This window comes from Onychomys torridus, chromosome 2, assembly GCF_903995425.1.
Source record: "Onychomys torridus chromosome 2, mOncTor1.1, whole genome shotgun sequence".
Lineage (NCBI taxonomy): Eukaryota > Metazoa > Chordata > Mammalia > Rodentia > Cricetidae > Onychomys > Onychomys torridus.
Window position 1 is genome coordinate 159415692 of NC_050444.1, and position 15959 is coordinate 159431650.

Here is a 15959-nt window from a genome sequence, read left to right on the forward strand (position 1 = left end):
CTACTTGGGAGGTTTTCCGTTTCGTTTGTTTGTGTGTTGAGCAGGGTCTATCTACTTGGCCCTGGCTGTCCAGAAACTCACTCTGTAGATCAGGCTGAACTCACAGAGATCTGCCAGCCTTACTCCTGAGGTGGGCTTGAAGGCCTGCACCCACCACCTGGTGTCCAGTTTCTTTCTGGGTCTTGAGTGATTCTCAAGGAGAAAACCCTTTTCTGGTCCTAGTCAAAATTAATTAACATAAACATTTATCAATGATTGCCTATTTGAGGCAATCATCCGGGGTTGTGAAAGATGAGTCCAGCCCAAGGAGAGGTCACTAATTCTGGTCAAGGGAGGAGGCTGGTGAACTCTGGTCCATTCCAGCTCAGCCCCATCTATTTTATTGTTGAGTGAAAGACTTAACTTTGACAAGTAGTGAACATCTACTGTGTGCTGGGCTCAGTCTAAATCAGTAAGGCATTGGGCACAGTGACAACAGGAAGTGGAGCCTGGCACAGCCTGCTTGAGCTGCACAGAGATGTACCCTGGAAGGCAATAGGCCTGTGGCACCTAGAGCTCTGGCCCTTGAGCTAAGGGCTGCCATGGCCCACACTCCTGCTTCTTTAGTGACGGGCAGGATTGTCCATGAACCCACTCTTCCCTCCAAAGCCACAGGGCACAAGGAGGCTGGGAAATATTTTATTTGGCTGTGCAGTAGGAGGGTTGGAGTGGTGCTGGGGTCAGGGGACAGTGTGGGAATGGACGCTCCAACAGTTGGGGCTTGGACATCTCCAAGCCATAGAGAACTTGCCCAGGTCCCTCTACTTGGTTTTCCCATTTCAGCTCTCAGAATCAAGGTCCATCCTGCCCCCATCCTGAGTGGGATTCCATGGGTCCTCTGGGGAGCCCTGCACCCATCAGTACCCACCTGGCTTTCTGGGCTTTGCTGACGACAAGGACAGTCTGATCCTACCTGCCTATCTGGTACCAGGCTTGACTTCCAAGCCAAAGCAAGGAAGACAGCCAAGACAGAAGCCGCAACTGACAACCAGGCTAAGGTCTGGCCAGCAGAGCCGCCTTCTAGCCCAGATCTGCCCCTCAGGGTCTGCATCATCAAAGGCAGTCCCCAAACCTGTCAGATGTCTCACTCATCCCTGCTCTAAGGGCCCTGAAGGAGAACAAAGGACAGAGACAGATCTGGGCAAGCATTCGAGCTTGGGGATCTCTACCTGATAATGTTTGTATCCACCTAACCTCAGGCACTGCACCCCTTAAAGGGGTGACCTTGCTGGAGTGCCGCCCTTGGAGAGAAGAGTGTGGCCCAGACAGTAGAAGCTCTGCACTGAGGAGGCAGCTAGGGGCAAGACAAACAGATCTGAGAGTGCCTGCTTCCACCCCCTCCCCCACTTCCCAAGCCTGGCCCTTTCTGACAGCTGTTTACCAATTAGGGCTCTGAGGATAGGGGTTCAGGGGGCATCAGGGCAGCGGGGGCCCGATGACGATGCTGCTGTTGGTGACTCTCGGGCCGTACCAGCCGGCCCAGTAGTGAGTGTCCACGCCTCCGTGCTGAAACCAGATGTAACGGACGCCGGGAGGGTAGTTGGAGAATGTGTGTGAAACCTGGGGGCAGACAGAAGAAGGGGGGAGTCAGGGACTGCTATGTAAGACCTGTCTCAAAAAAAAAAAAAAAAAAAAAAAAAAGCCCAGGCGGGGGGGGGGGGGGGGGAGAGGCTGCTCTGTTTAAGAGCATTGGCTGCTCTTGCAGAGGACCAGGACAATTCCCAGCACCTACATGACAGCTCACAACCATCTATAACTCCAGTTCCAGGAGATCTGTCGCCCTCTTCTGGCTTCCAAGGCACGCAGGCAAAATACATATACACATAACATAAAGATAAATCTTTTAAAGGGAACAAAAATAACAGAGCAGGGGATGTAGATTCATTGAAAGTGCTTGTGCAGCATGCTTGAAGCCCGGGGTCCATTCCCAGCACCATGTTGGCGCATGCCTCTAATTCCAGCACTCAGGAAGAGAAGGCAAGACAATCAGAAGTTCAAGGTCATCTCTGGCTATGTACTGCCTAAGAGGCCTGTCAGAAAACAACCAAAGAGTTCAGTAAAGTACTCGCCCTGTAAAGTAGAATGCACAAAGACCAGTGTTCAATCCTCAGCATAAATCAGGCAGTGGCAAACACTTGTAATCTTAGCACTTGGGGCATAAAGGCAGGAGAAGCCTGAACTCAAGGCCGTACGTATTCTGCAATGTAGTAAGTTGGAGACCAGCTTGGGCTACATGAGACCCTGTATCAGATAAATCAAAACACAAATAAAAACAAAACTAGATAAAGAACCACGTTCCTCAGAAAGGGCTGGGTTTACTCTTCCTGGGTTGTTGGCTGAGGACTTGTGTACATAAGGGCTGGGCTCACTGGTAATTTTGTTAATAAAGTTTTACTGGAACAGGGCTCTTTTGTTGTCTGAAGCTGCTTTTTCCCACACAGCAGCCCAGCTGAGATGCCAATCCTCGTGACAGATGTTTGGGTATGTGTGTATGTGTGTTTGTGCATGTGAGTGTAGTGTCCACAGAGGCTAGAAAAGGGGCTGGAGTTACAGGTGGTCACATGACATGGTGCTGGTCACCAAACTGTATGAACAGCAAGCACTCATTTTTTTTAGTTTTTGTTTTGTTTTGTTTTGTTTTTGAGACACGGTTTCTCTGTAACCAACCTGGCTGCCCTGGAACCAGGCTGGCCTCTGCCTTCCAAGTGCTGGGACTAAAGGCGTGCTCCACCACTGCCAGCGATCCAAACACTCTTAACCTCTGAGTCATCCCTCCAGCCCTCCTGTCTGGCTTACACAACTTTTAAAATGAAATTTATTTACTGTGCATGTATGTATGTGCATGCTCACGTATGCTACAGTGCATGTGTGGCAGTCTGAAGATGTTGGAGTTGGTGCTCTCTTTCCACTATGTGGGTCCCAGGACTGAAGTGAAGTCCTCAGGTTTGACAGCAAGTCCCTTTTCCTCATGAAACATTTATCTTGAAGGTCTCTGCCTGGGGCTTGTTGGTGCTAGTATATTTATTTGTTTATTTAATGTGTATCCCTGGCTGGCCTAGAACTTGCTATGTAGACAGGGGTGACCTTGAACTCACGGAGATCTGCCTGCCTCTGCCTTGCCACAGCCCACCCTGCCCAGATGTTTTATTTGTTTCTTGTTTATTTATTTATTTTTAACACCATGTCTCTATGGTCTAGGCAGGCCTGGGATGCACCACAAAACTCAAGCTGCCCAGGAATGGCAGCACACATCTTTAATCCTAGCACTCACAAGGAAGAGGCAGGAGGAATTCTGTGAGTTCTAGGTCGGCCAGACATACATATTGAGTTCCATAACAGCCAGGACGACCTGGACATCCTGTCTGAAAACAACAGAAAACACAAACTAGCTTGGAATGCACATTGATGCCCCGCCTCAGACTCTTAAGTACTAGTGGCTTCAGTCACCACACTAAGATTTGTATCTGGCTTCAGTGGTAGAATATTTGCCTAACATGTGTGTGGTCTTAGGCTCTGTACCTAATCCCACCAAATAAAGAAAAGAAAGACAGCAGCACATGTGACCATGGTGTAGATAACAGCTGCTTCTCTACTGATGGGAGGGCAGGTCTAGACAGACCCACCATATGCTAAAATCCAGCTAAATTGAAGATATATTTGACAAACCCATTGCCCATTAGAAAAAATATTCTAAGTAGAATGCTGGTGAGCCAGATGCTCCTAGATTTACTGTGGGGTCACATTCCCACTGTAAAATAAAATTTAAGGTGGTGGGGTGGGGGGAACTCTGGAGAGATGGCTCAGTGGTTAAGAGCACTGGCTACTCTTGCAGAGGATCAGGGTTCAATTCCCAGCACCCACAACATAGCCAACTCCCAACCTTCTGTAAGTCTAGTTCCATGGGATCTGATACCCTCTTCTGGCCTCCTTGGGTACTGCATGCATGTGGTCCACATACACACAGGCAAAAGGATGATAGATATTGGTATCAGTAGCAGTCAGGCCTTCTGGGTATTTCTCCTTCTTTTCCTCTTTTAGGTAGCACATGTGGTTCTAGGTGTCGCTATATATGGCCTCCTAATCCTCCTGCACCCTCTTCTCAAGGGTTGGGATTACCAGCATGAGCCACCATACTTGGTGGGGTTGAGCCAGCACATGCTAGGCAGGCACTCCACCAGTGAGTGTTACCCTGGTCCTCTTTTTTCACTGTTTCTAATTTTGAGACAAGGTTTCCCTAAGTTGCCAGGCCAGGCTTTACCCACTTCTGCCTCAGTTTCTCAACACTGAGCATGTCTGGTGGCACAGCCTTTATTTATTCTTATTATATATATTTTATATTTTATTTTATCTTATGAATGTTTGCCAGCATGTACAGATATGAACTATTTATGTGCCTGGTACCTGCAGAGGCCAGAAGAGGGAATTGCATCCCCTGGAACAGGAGTTACAGATGGCTGTGAGCCACCGTGTGGGTGCTGGGATTTGAACCTGGGTCCTCTGCTAGAACAAAAGTGATGAAAACTACTGAGGGCATGTCTTCAGACCCCGTTATTTATTTACTTTTTAGTACTGGGGATGGGACACAGGGCCTTGTGTATGCTAGGCAGTCTACCACTGAGTCATTGTTTCTGAAATTTTTTTTGAGCTGTGGCTCTCTTGGTCTCCCAGGCCCGATGTCTAGCTGGAAGCTTACTCTTAGTTTTCTACCGCAGCAAGTGAGGCTGAGGCTTAGAGCAGGAGAAACCCAGGTGAGAGACGGCAGAGTTCCGGTTTGAAGGTCCCTGTGGAGTCCCTTTCCACATACCTCCCTCCACTTGGCGTCGCTCTTCTGCTGAATCGTTACAGGGTCTGGCTGGAAGGTTCCTAGTGGTGCGTGGGCCGACGACAGGAGCTGAACGCACAGCTGGTACTTGGACCCGCAGTCTGGCCTGGCTGCGAACCTGCAGGTAGAAGGAAGGGTTCGTGAGGACCTGGGAGATGGGGGGCAGGGCAGGGGTGGGGCGCCTGGGCGGCAGGCCCCCCCCAGACCCTCGCCCCGTCACTCACCAGTCTTTGACCTCGATGTCCGGTCGGGTGGTGTCCATCAGCTCCTCCCAATACCCTTCAGCCTTGAGGTCCACCACCTGGGACTTGAGGCAGGTGCTGGGTCAGGGAGGGGGAGGGGCTGGAGTTCAGCACTGGAGCCTGATGTTAGGACTTGGGCTCCCCCCACCCTCAGGCCCTGGATCTTACTAATAGGAAGTCACGAAGTATTTCTTGACCTGGTCATTGGGGAATTCCTTCCGCTGGTCTTTGGAGAGATCTTCCACCTTCCATTCATCACCTCCGTTCACATCCAGGCTCCAGAACTCAAATCCCTCTGTGGGGAGAACAGAGTTCACCATGCAGGAGGCCCCTCAGGGCACCTTCTCTGTGTACCCCTTCCTCTGAGATGGGACCACCAAGCTGCCTTCCAGCCCTATGCTTTGTCACTGTAGGTAGTACGTTAGGTGCTTCCTGTGTGCACTGGGTGTGGCTAAGGGGCTTCCACAGAGAATCCGGGATGATCAGAACCGACTTTGATGGACAGTGCTCTGGCAGACAGACCCAAATCTTACTCAACTCCAGCAGCAATGGGCTGTGTGACCATGGACATGTTTCGTTCCTTCTCTGAGCCTTGGTCCTCCTGTTAGCTAGAATCAAACATAGAGGCTAATCTGTGGTGGAACATACCTGCCATCCCAGCAGGCCGAGACAGAGGAGTGCTGTGAGGACCAGGCCAGACAGGGTTACATAGCAAGATAGCAAGACCGTATCTCAAAAAAGCAAAAACAAGGCCAGCAAAATGCCTCAGGTAAAAGCGCTTGTCACCAAGCATGATGACTTGACATGGGTATCTCAGGATCCCACATGGCAGACAGGGAAAACTGACTCTTACAAGTGGTCCTCTGACATTCACATGCACAGTAGCACACACAGCTCTCCCCACCCCACACACCTAACACACACATAAATAAATGTCAAAAGAAAAGGCTCTTGGAGTGCCAGAATAGCTTAGGATTTTGGGCCACAACACTGTCTCTATCACACAGTTTTCTGTTTCTATTTTTAATAATCTGTTAAAAACATAAAACCCAGCTGGGCATGGTGGTGCATGCCTGTAATCTCAGCACTTGGGAGGCAGAGACAGGTGGATCTCTATGAGTTCAAGGTCAGGTTGGTCTACAGAGTGAGTTCCAGGACAGCCACCTCCCCAAACAAAATGAAACAGACCATACAATTATTCATAACATAGTAAGTAGGTTTGGCTGTAGTCTGCCCAGCATTGGTCAAGAGCATGGCTATGGGGAGTCAAGGGACGTAGAAGGCAGATGGAGGATCTGAGTAGCTGGACTTACTCCATTACCATTCCCTGCACCCCATGTCTGACTGCGCAACAGAAAACAAATTCCCTCCTGCTGCAACTCACCCTCAGGCTACAGCACATCCTGGGCCCGAGGGCTCCAGATGACTAGAAGCCTTTTGTCTGACCTGCTCTTGAACCTCAATGCAAAGGAGTCTTCACCCCCTCATTCATCCATAGACAAGACTCCTGGGACAGTCCCCATAGGCCTGTAAGTGAGGACAGTAGATTGTGGCTTCAACTAGTGTCTTTGGCACTATCTGTTCCAATTGGCAACATTTCTTTTCCTAGGGAAGGTTTTAGGAGGCTCCCCTCAAACTCATGATCCTTCTGCTTGTCTCCCCAGTGCTGGGATTACATTGTTAGCATCATTGCCAACTGAGAAATAACTGGTTTGTTTTGAGACAGAGTTTCATGTAGCCCAGACTGGCTTCGAACTGATGACTTTGAACTCTCTATCTTCCTGTGTCCACTTTCCAAGTGCTGGGATTACAAATGTGTGCCATCATACCCATCCGAGAAATGACCTACAATAAACAGTACCCTTGGCCTCAGTCTACCCATTTGAAAAGAGGCTACATCAATAGTACCTACTTCTAAGCATTATTGTGAGAGGAATAAAGGCCATAATGCAGTCAAGGGGCTCACACTCCGCATTCAGGACATGTCCACTGGTTACCTTACAGAGCATGTGTTGTGTTGAGGCAGACAATGTTTGCACGCACCTTCAGCACATGGGTTGTGAAGGAGGTTCCTTCGGAGGCTTCGAAGGAAGTAGAAGATCTTCCAGTCAGCCACAGGCTGGTCCCAGTCTTCGGTGATGAAGCCCTCTCGAAGACACTTGCGCTTCCAGAGGGTCACCAGGTCAATGAGGTCTCGCCAGAGGCTGCAGACAGGTCGGCAGCGCAGTAGCAACTGGCGGGCTGGTATGTGAGTGAATAGCTCCAGTAGAATGTTCTCTGGCAACTCGTTGATGTTGCCTACAGCCATGGCAGTGGTTCCTGACCTGTTCCTGTGGGGTTGGAGAGCTACACTATACCCCCAGCCTTCTCCCTGGCACCTGGCATTTCCAGCACCCAGGGATAGAGAGATTCCTAACTCAGCTGCCACTGTCTCCAAAGTCACCATGCTCTGACCTTCCGTTTTTCTCTTCAGCAAGCAAACAGGGCAGAAATGGTACTTCCCTCCAGGGTCACCGGCAGCAAGGTGCACCGGCTAGGGATTTCTTAGTAAATGGTGAGCTCAGATTTTCTCCAACCTCTGGCCCTTAAGGACAACCTCTAAGGTGGCCCAAGGCGCTTCCCAAGGTCACACAAACAGGAGAGGAGGGTGAAGCAGCCCTGGCCTTTACTGAAGGTAGAGTCAGCCATTTTCAATAGGCCGGCAGTCTTTTAAGAGGAGGGTAACAATGGAAGGCCTTGTGAGCACTCCAGCCAGCCACTCTTCATCCTCTCCCATCCCCCAACGGGGAAAGGGGGAGAGATGATGAGCGGGGGTTATCACTGTCTCAGAACCCGTCACTGAGTACAAAAGGCTCAGTGATGTTCTCAAGATCTCAGAGAATATGACCCGCTTACCTGAGACTGGGGGAAGGTGTGCGGGTGGATAGGAGCCTTCCTATCTCCCTCCCGCACCCCGGTGGTTGGGCTTCAGCCAGAGGCTGCCCGCCCCCGCCCAGGGCCCCTGCAGTCTCACATTTCTTATGCATGACCCTAAAAACGCGCTACCGGCTCAAGACTAGATTCAGACTTCTGAGCATCGATTGCCTCCCCAGCTTAGGTCCTCGAGGCCTCACAGTGCAGTGGGGTAGGCCCCGAGACCTGGGCCTCAAAGGCGTTAGGCCCTCAGGGTCTCTGAAAGGCACCCACCTTCCCCCGCTAGGTCCCTGCCCACCCCGTCTTCGTCCCCACGCTGCGTGCTTCCCCTCCCGAGGTCACCTGAGATCCGGAGAGCTGTGCAATTCCGCCAAGCCGTGAAGGATACAGACCTGCCCACTACTCGCCAATCCTGTCCTTGCCGGGGCGCTCAGTGAGCCCCTCTCCTTCGTCACCTTCGCTTGGTTGTGCCCTGGCCATGGAACGGCACCCAGAACACGGCCCCGCCCACTGCTCACCAGACCCCGCCCCAACCCCGCCTCACAACATTGGTCCCTCCCTCCCCGTTCTCCTTGTCACCCGCGGTAGGCTGCGCTGCGCCAAACCCCCGCTTCTTGGGGCTGAGCCATCGGTGCCAGTGGTGGCCCAGGGTGGGGCGGGTGCCTACTGTCTGGCAGACCACGCCCCCGCCCCACCCATTTCTCCTGTCACCCGCGTTTGGTTCTGCTGCTCTACGGGTCTTGGCACTGCGCCTTCTGGCAGTGTTGGCCCCGGATGCGGCCCCGCCCACTGCCCTTAAGGCCCCGCCCACAATGCCTCCAGGCCCCGCCTCACCCGCGCACCCAGGGAACGTGCCCCCTCCGCAGCGTAGGAAAATTACCTGGGGGGCGGGAAGTCTCTGATACCCCCAAATCCACTTGGCCTGGCTCCTGCACCCTCTACTTCCCAGCTGCCAGACCCCTGGTGTCCTCCCGCACTCACCCTCCAGGCGCACCGGGAGCCCACTCATCCCGTGGCTACCTCTGCCCCTCCCCAGTATCCGGCTCCTCCTGGAAGCCGCACCTTGGGCTCCCGGGGCGCGGGGCTCCGGGCCCCCAGCGCGGGGTCAGAGGCGGGGCGGGGCGCGCGGGGCCTTTAAGAGGCGCGGCAGCACGGACCGGGTTGACGCGGGCAGCTCCAGAACTCGCCACCCGCAGCGCCCCGGCTCCTCTCTGTCGACCGCGCTGCAGCGATGGATGGAGATGGTGATCCAGGTAGCCGCTGCCGGCCCCGCTCGCGCCAGACCAGGGAGACAGGGAGAACGAACGCCCCAGACGGGGCTCAAACTTTCGCGACAGCAAAACCCCATAGACAGTCTAGGGAGCAGTTTTCTGCCTGGGTCTTGATGTAGAGGGAGGAGGACGCCTGGGTCTCCAAAATGGCATCGGAGGACTCTAGCATCCCAGGCACCAGACTTCCTGGGGTTTGAGAGCCGGGTTTTTAGAAGCTTTTGCTTTCATCAACTTCTTCCATTTGCTAGCTCTGCCTGCCCTCCCTTTCTCATGAGCCTCCGGAGCCCCCGCCGGGTCCCGGGGCTTACCAACCTCACTTTGCAGGGGCTTACCAACCTCACTTTGCATCCATCGTAGATTCCTGTGGAGGGGCCACCTTGTGTCGCAGTAGTGGGCTGCTCCATGGGGGCCAGGCTAGTGGTGAGGAAGAGTTGGGCCGCTTTTGACAGATACTCTGGGTCCTCAAGGATCTTTTGTCCAGTCATCTTCCCTGGCACCAAAGACCTCGCCCCTTCCCCCTCCAGCTCCCCATGCCTGTAGGGGGTTGCTTGCTGAGTCAGGCTGGGGTGCAAACCTGCTTGCCATGACCCCCCACCCCTTCCTCACAAACCACTTTAGGGGATGCAAGGGAACAGATGCCCTCTAAGGTGGCCAGGCTTCCTTCCATCCCTGACCCCCCTTCCAACTCCCAATTCCCCATCAATATCATCTACAGGGCCCCAGAATAGGCTCCTGTTTTCCCCCAGGGCCCAATCCAGGTGAGTGAGTCAGCGTGGGGTCAGCGTCCAGAGCTAGATAACTTTCCTACAGCAACAATGTGGCAACTTGTGTTGGAGGGAGCAGGCTGGGGGGGGCTGTAATCGGATCTGGGGCCTCAATGCCAGGCTTGGGGGCCAGGAGAGAGGACTGGGTGAGGTGCATCTTTCCGGGGAGCATCAGGTATCCACTGGGGCCAGGGTAGGGCTGGGGTGGTGGTGGAGAAGTGAGGACATTGGGCCCAACTCTCCAGAGAGCAGAATGGACAGGCATTTTCCTCTCTGTTTGATGCTGTCCTGTGGCAGGACCTGGGAGGTGTGCTAGGATTCTCTGAGACACAATTTTCTTGTTGCCTACGGAGAAGTAACCCCTACATATGAAAATGTGACCAAAAAGATGCTAGAAATGCAGGGAAAGTGGTGTGTGTGTGTGTGTGTGTGTGTGTGTGTGTGTGTGTAAGAATCACCATGGCTGATGGAGAACTCTGTGTGCTCTAAAGAAAGAGGGGAAATCCTGATTCAGCTTTCCAGTGCTGTCAGTGTGGGGATTGCTGGCTGTATCCCATTAGAGGAGGGTTGGGGAATAGGCCATCTGTACCCTCCCTTGACATGGGCCTACTCCCTGACTGCCTTGGATTTTCAGGGTCCAGTCTTCAGGAACTCTGAAAGAAGCGACTCCATTACCCAGGTTGGCTGGGTCCCCTCCCCACTGGCCCTCTCTTCTTGAGAGATACCAGGCACTCAGTGTCTGCTTACTCAAGGCTTCCATGGCCCAGATGGGGCGGGCGGAGATCCAAGTGATACCCAGCTGCCCACACCATCCTGTGCAGTGAACTGACCTCAAGAACTCTGCCTGAGAGACACTGCTTCCTTTCTGGTGTCTTGCCCCTACCATGGGTCAAAGTTCCCACTGACATAGCAAGAGTGGCTGTCTCTACCCTTGCTCCTCTGTGGGGAGGGGATGAATATCAGTATGATCTGATGGTCTGGCACAATGATGACCCATTTCACAGATGAGGAGGCTGAGGGTGAGGGATGGAAAAGGGTGGGGGGAGACTCTTACACAATCACCCAGTACCTCTTTCTCTGTTGGTTTCCTACTCTACCCCTATACAACATTGGCTGGGTAGGGACAGCTGGATCTCTAGCCTATTGTCCCCACCCTGAGTCCTTGGGTCACCTACCCCAATACTGCCAGAGGGACCTACACTAAGTCACTTAACATTTTCCAACCTCATCATTTTCATTCACAGTATCAAACCAAGACCTAGGCCGGGCGGTGGAGGTGCACACCTTTAATCCCAGCACTCGGGAGGCAGAGGCAGGCAGATCTTTGTGAGTTCAAGGCCAGTCTGGTCTATAGAGCGAGTTCCAGGACAGCTAGGACTATACAGAGAAACCCTGTCTCCAAAAAACAAGGAAAAACAACAACAAAAAATCCCACAAAACAACAAAACCTCAAACAAGGCCAGAGTACTAATTCAACAAATTCTTTCGTTCTTGTTGTTGCTTTGGTTTTTTGAGACAGGGTTTCTCTGGGTAGTTCCGGCTGTTCTGGAACTCACTCTGTAGACCAAGCTGGCTTTGAACTCACAGAGATCCACTTGTCTCTGCTTCAAGTGTGCTGGGATTAAAGGTGTGCGCCACCACCCCCTAGCTCAACACATTCTTTTGGTAACACCACAGCTGTCAAAGCTGGCTCCTGTGTTAGACCAAATGAATTCAAATATTCAAATACAAGCTCCAAGTACTTATAAGTTGGGTGACCCTGGACCTTATCTCTGTCTCTCCATAAAATAGATGTAGGGCCAACCTGGAAGAGGTGGTTTGGGGGTTCAGGAAGTAATTCAAGTGTTCCTAGTAGTATCTCACTCTTGCTAAGTGGTGGTAAAATACAGTAGCTCTTGACTCAATGCTGGGGGCTAGGCACTAGGAAGTCTCCCAGGCCTGGTTCTTGCAGTCAGTCCATTGTACACAAAGGGGTTTATTAAACAACCAGGCCAGGAACAAAAGCTAGGAAGCCTTTAAATGCTTTTGAGCTTGAGCTGTGAGAGGTGAGCTAAAGGTATGTCCAGGAAGGCTCCCTGGAGGAGGCAGGATCTAGGAGGTCTAGGAGGGTGCTTAGGAGATCTGACCCATAAGTACAAGGACATTAGTAACCCCAGATCCTTGTGGGTGTCTACTACCCCTGTGGGAGAAGTGGCAGCTGAAGGAATTCTTCTGGTTTAGGGGGAGTATCTGTGGCTCTACCTCCTTGGGCTTCCTCCTTGGGCACAGTTTAGGGCTCGCTCTCCCCTGCCTCGTGTGTGTGTGTGTGTGTGTGTGTGTGTGTGTGTGTGTGTGTGTGTGTAAGAGAGAGGCGGGGAGGAGGCAGACAGACAGACAGGGGTCCACTGTGTAGTCTTACTGTAACTCTTTACGTAGGGCAGGCTGGCCTTCGCAGAGATACATTTGTCCTCTGCCTCTCAAGTGCTGGGATTATAGGCAATGCCAGCAAGTCCGGGCTAAGAACTTCTGGCCCCGGCTGTGGTTGCCTCAGAGTGGGACGTGGAGGGGTCAGTTTGGAAGTCTCAGCTTTCCCTTACTCCCTGGCCCTCAGAGAGTGTGAGCCACCCCGAGGAGACGAGCCCAGAGGAGCAGCCAGAGGAGGCGGGCGCCGAGGCGAGTGCAGAGGAGGAGCAGCCCCGGGAGGAGGAGGAGGAGGAGGAAGAGGCCGAGGCGGCCGAGTACCTGGCCCAGTTGCCAGAACCTTTGCTGCTGCGAGTGCTGGCCGAGTTGCCAGCCTCGGAGCTGGTGCAGGCCTGCCGCCTGGTGTGCCTGCGCTGGAAGGAGCTGGTGGACGGCGCCCCACTGTGGCTGCTTAAGTGTCAGCAGGAGGGGCTGGTGCCTGAGGGCTGCGCCGATGACGAGCGGGACCACTGGCAACAGTTCTACTTTCTAAGCAAGAGGAGGCGCAACCTGCTGCGTAACCCATGCGGGGAAGGTGAGGGCCACATATCGGAGTGCCCATTGTCCCTTCTAGAAAATGGCCCTTGGTGCCAGCCCGCTTCAAGGTTAAATGAGATGAAATGCTTGGTGCAGTGTCCAGCCCAGAACAGCCGTCTGTTCCCTGGGGAGTCTCTTCCCAGAGTATCCACTCTCGGTGAAATGGGGGTGGGACAGGCCCGGTGGGCACTGGGTCCGAGGGGCAGAGTGCCTACAGACCCATCATTTATTCTCTGCCCATCGAGACCTTGAGAAAGTACTCACGTCCATTCTGCCTCCCACGGCCGAGGCAAGAGCCAGCCTTGCCACAGCCTCAAGCAGGGGCTGTGTGACCAGGGTGGGCCTGTCCGTGTCCCTGCAGAGGACTTGGAGGGCTGGTGTGACGTGGAACATGGAGGGGACGGCTGGAGGGTGGAGGAACTGCCCGGAGACAGTGGGGTGGAATTTACCCAAGATGACAGCGTTAAGAAGTACTTCACCACCTCCTTCGAGTAAGAAGAAGAGGCAAGGGGGGGGGGGGGGGGGAGCGGGGGCCACCGGATCCTGACGCCTGTTCCCTCAGGTGGTGTCGCAAAGCACAGGTGGTTGATCTGCAGGCTGAGGGCTATTGGGAGGAGCTGCTGGACACCACCCAGCCCGCCATCGTGGTGAAGGACTGGTGAGCAGCTGTGGAGGAGGGGTCGGGTCGGGGCTAGAGGGGAAATGGTGGTGGGCCTAGCCGTGTGCCACACTTTCAGTGTTGTGGCCACAGGTCTGCGAGGGCTGGCAACGGATAGAAATCTATTTCCTGTCTTGAGTTTAAAATGTTAGCAAATGTGTGTGCACTTGCCCTGGCTTAAGGCAAGGCAAGGATACCACCAATAAGTTAAGGCCTGCTTACTCCCAACATGTATACACATATCTATGTATACTCCCATTTCTGTGCGTGTGGCAGTCCCGACAATACGTACCCCCTAGGATGGCTTTGGTTCCAAGGTTGGGTCTGGCACCTTTAGTCCCTACGTTTGGCTCTGGGGTCCAGTTCCCTCTTCTCTGTGGCCGCAGCTTCCTTATCTGTGAAATGGGAACACTGGGGGACCCTGGCTAGGCATGGATGCTGGGCTGGGCAGAAGAGATCTCTGGCAGAGTGAGGCTCAGCAGGTGAGGCCTGCGCCTCGCATTCCCCTACAGGTACTCGGGACGCACGGATGCTGGTAGCCTGTACGAGCTCACCGTGAGGCTGTTGTCGGAGCACGAAGAGGTGCTGGCGGAGTTCAACACCGGGCAGGTGGCAGTGCCGGAGGATGGCAGCTGGATGGAGGTGATCCTGCAGAGCCGGGGGCGGGGCCGAGGCCGGGACCTTCAGGGTGGAAGCTCCGCCCACGGATCTCCGGCGCAGATCGGGTGGTCCCTGGCTGGTAGAGACAGCGCTAGTTCAGCCTGCAATCAGAGCTGGGGTCGGGGCGCTGCGCCTGCGTTGGGTGACAGGGACAGCTTCAGACCTCTGAGGCTGACGCAATACCCTTTCATCCCCAGATCTCCCACACCTTCACCGACTACGGGCCAGGAGTCCGCTTCGTCCGCTTCGAGCACGGAGGGCAGGACTCGGTCTACTGGAAGGGCTGGTTCGGGGCCCGGGTGACCAACAGTAGTGTGTGGGTGGAACCCTGAGCGACCCCCCTCCCCAGCCGCCCTCAAGGGGCAGAACCCTGGGGTAGAAAGGCCTTAATTTAGTTGGTAGCATCCTCACCTGCCTCGTCCATGCCTTGCACCTGCCTCTCTCCTGCCCCTTCCTCCAGCCTGGTCCCCATGGGGACAGAAGGATTTGTTGCTTTATTGTGAGATGGCTTCCATTTGCATCTTCACGGGAAGTCGCTTCTAGAATGTACGATCCGAGGGGGTTATGGGGCTGCTGCTGGATCCCAAACACCTAGCATTGTGCCTGCCTCAAAGTGGGCACTCAATAAATATTTGTCCAAAGAAAGAAATAATGAAAGTGCAGATGAGTGGACATCTCCCCCTCCATCGCTTTGTCTCCCAAGGGCCCCTGGCATGGCCTGGAAAAGTACTTGGTGACAGTCCAGCTGCTCCGGTTTCCAGGGGCTCTTGGGTTGGTATGGGGCCAGCTGGGCCTGGGCAGGCCTGCTGGACAAAGGCTAGGATTGTGAGACTAAGGAGGGGCTGGCTGAGCCTGGCGCCTGAGGATATCCAAGCTGCCAGGAATCCACAACAGGGCTTGGTAAGGGAGTGTGGGGTGCCTGCCCTCCAGACCCCTCTTGGCTCAGCAGTTAGGCTGTGTCTTGCTGTGTTGTCCCCACCCCTCTCTGTAGCAGTTTTGAGGTGGCCCCATGAGGTCTGGATAGACATTTTCTTGGGCCCAGAGATGAAGGCTGTGACTGTGTGTGTGTGTGTGTGTGTGTGTGTGTGTGTGTATCTGTGTGTGTGTGTGAGTGTATCTCTGTGTGTGTCTGTATCTATGTGTGTGTGTCTGTATCTATGTGTGTGTGAGTGTATCTGTGTGTGTGTGTGTGTGTATCTGTGTGTGTGAGTGTATCTCTGTGTGTGTCTGTATCTATGTGTGTGTGTGTGTGTGTGTGTGTGTGTGTGTGTGTGTGTGTGTAGTAGAGGGCAGTGGGAGGAAGAAGCTTGGCTGCTCTCTTCATTCATCCTGCTTCACACTAACCTTCCTGGACAGGACAGGGTTGGTCTAGAAGCTGGCTCCTGGCATCATCCTAGGAGGCAGCCAATGGGGAGGGTGTGTTAGGCTGTGTGTTTAGGCTACTTGCTTTCTGGCATCTCAGCCCCCTTCCGGGACTGACTGGGGTGATGAAAGTTGTCACCATTGTCCCAATACAGTCATTGTGAGCCCCAGCTCTGCTTTCATTCTGAGGTTTGGTGCCATCCGCTGGTGAGGTGGGACAGCCCCCTGAGATGGGGCATGCCTGCCTTGGTG

The 15959-nt window shown here is 53.7% G+C and overlaps 2 protein-coding genes across 12 annotated transcripts; one reads left to right on the forward strand and one right to left on the reverse strand.

Annotated features, from left to right (window-relative positions):
* Positions 1-662: 662 nt before the first annotated feature.
* Positions 663-15010, reverse strand: Fbxo44 (F-box protein 44). 11 transcript variants are annotated; one of them, XM_036177916.1, is made up of 10 exons: positions 14757-15010; positions 14240-14421; positions 13978-14080; positions 9624-9701; positions 7147-7433; positions 5637-5711; positions 5272-5398; positions 5086-5181; positions 4844-4979; positions 663-1599 (listed from the first exon to the last, which is right to left on the reverse strand). In XM_036177916.1, the coding sequence occupies exons 4-10, from the start codon at positions 9689-9691 to the stop codon at positions 1456-1458; spliced, it is 933 nt and encodes a 310-aa protein (XP_036033809.1). In that variant the 5' UTR covers positions 9692-9701; positions 13978-14080; positions 14240-14421; positions 14757-15010; the 3' UTR covers positions 663-1455. The 11 variants fall into 11 exon arrangements, with proteins under 11 accessions (XP_036033809.1, XP_036033811.1, XP_036033810.1 ...); XM_036177918.1 differs by lacking the exon at positions 13978-14080; XM_036177917.1 differs by lacking the exons at positions 13978-14080; positions 14240-14421; positions 14757-15010 and adding an exon at positions 12773-13512.
* Positions 8838-14997, forward strand: Fbxo2 (F-box protein 2). Its single transcript, XM_036177927.1, has 6 exons — positions 8838-9269; positions 12642-13025; positions 13389-13518; positions 13590-13685; positions 14198-14327; positions 14543-14997. Exons 1-6 carry the CDS (start codon positions 9248-9250, stop codon positions 14675-14677), a joined length of 897 nt encoding a protein of 298 aa, XP_036033820.1. The 5' UTR covers positions 8838-9247; the 3' UTR covers positions 14678-14997.
* Positions 15011-15959: the final 949 nt, after the last annotated feature.

What these genes read in the sequence shown, in the direction of transcription:
- Fbxo44 (XM_036177915.1), bottom strand. Translation starts at nt 8,129, where the DNA reads ATGCATAAGAAATGTGAGACTGCAGGGGCCCTGGGCGGGGGCGGGCAG. An exon ending in ACACCTTCCCCCAGTCTCAG is followed by an intron (nt 7,434 to 7,998) that starts GTAAGCGGGTCA and finishes CCAACCCCACAG; the next exon opens with GAACAGGTCAGGAACCACTG. An exon ending in GACATCGAGGTCAAAGACTG is followed by an intron (nt 4,980 to 5,085) that starts GTGAGTGACGGG and finishes TTCTACCTGCAG; the next exon opens with GTTCGCAGCCAGGCCAGACT.
- Fbxo2 (XM_036177927.1), top strand. Translation starts at nt 9,248, where the DNA reads ATGGATGGAGATGGTGATCCAG. An exon ending in GGATGGAGATGGTGATCCAG is followed by an intron (nt 9,270 to 12,641) that starts GTAGCCGCTGCC and finishes CCTGGCCCTCAG; the next exon opens with AGAGTGTGAGCCACCCCGAG. An exon ending in TACTTCACCACCTCCTTCGA is followed by an intron (nt 13,519 to 13,589) that starts GTAAGAAGAAGA and finishes CTGTTCCCTCAG; the next exon opens with GTGGTGTCGCAAAGCACAGG.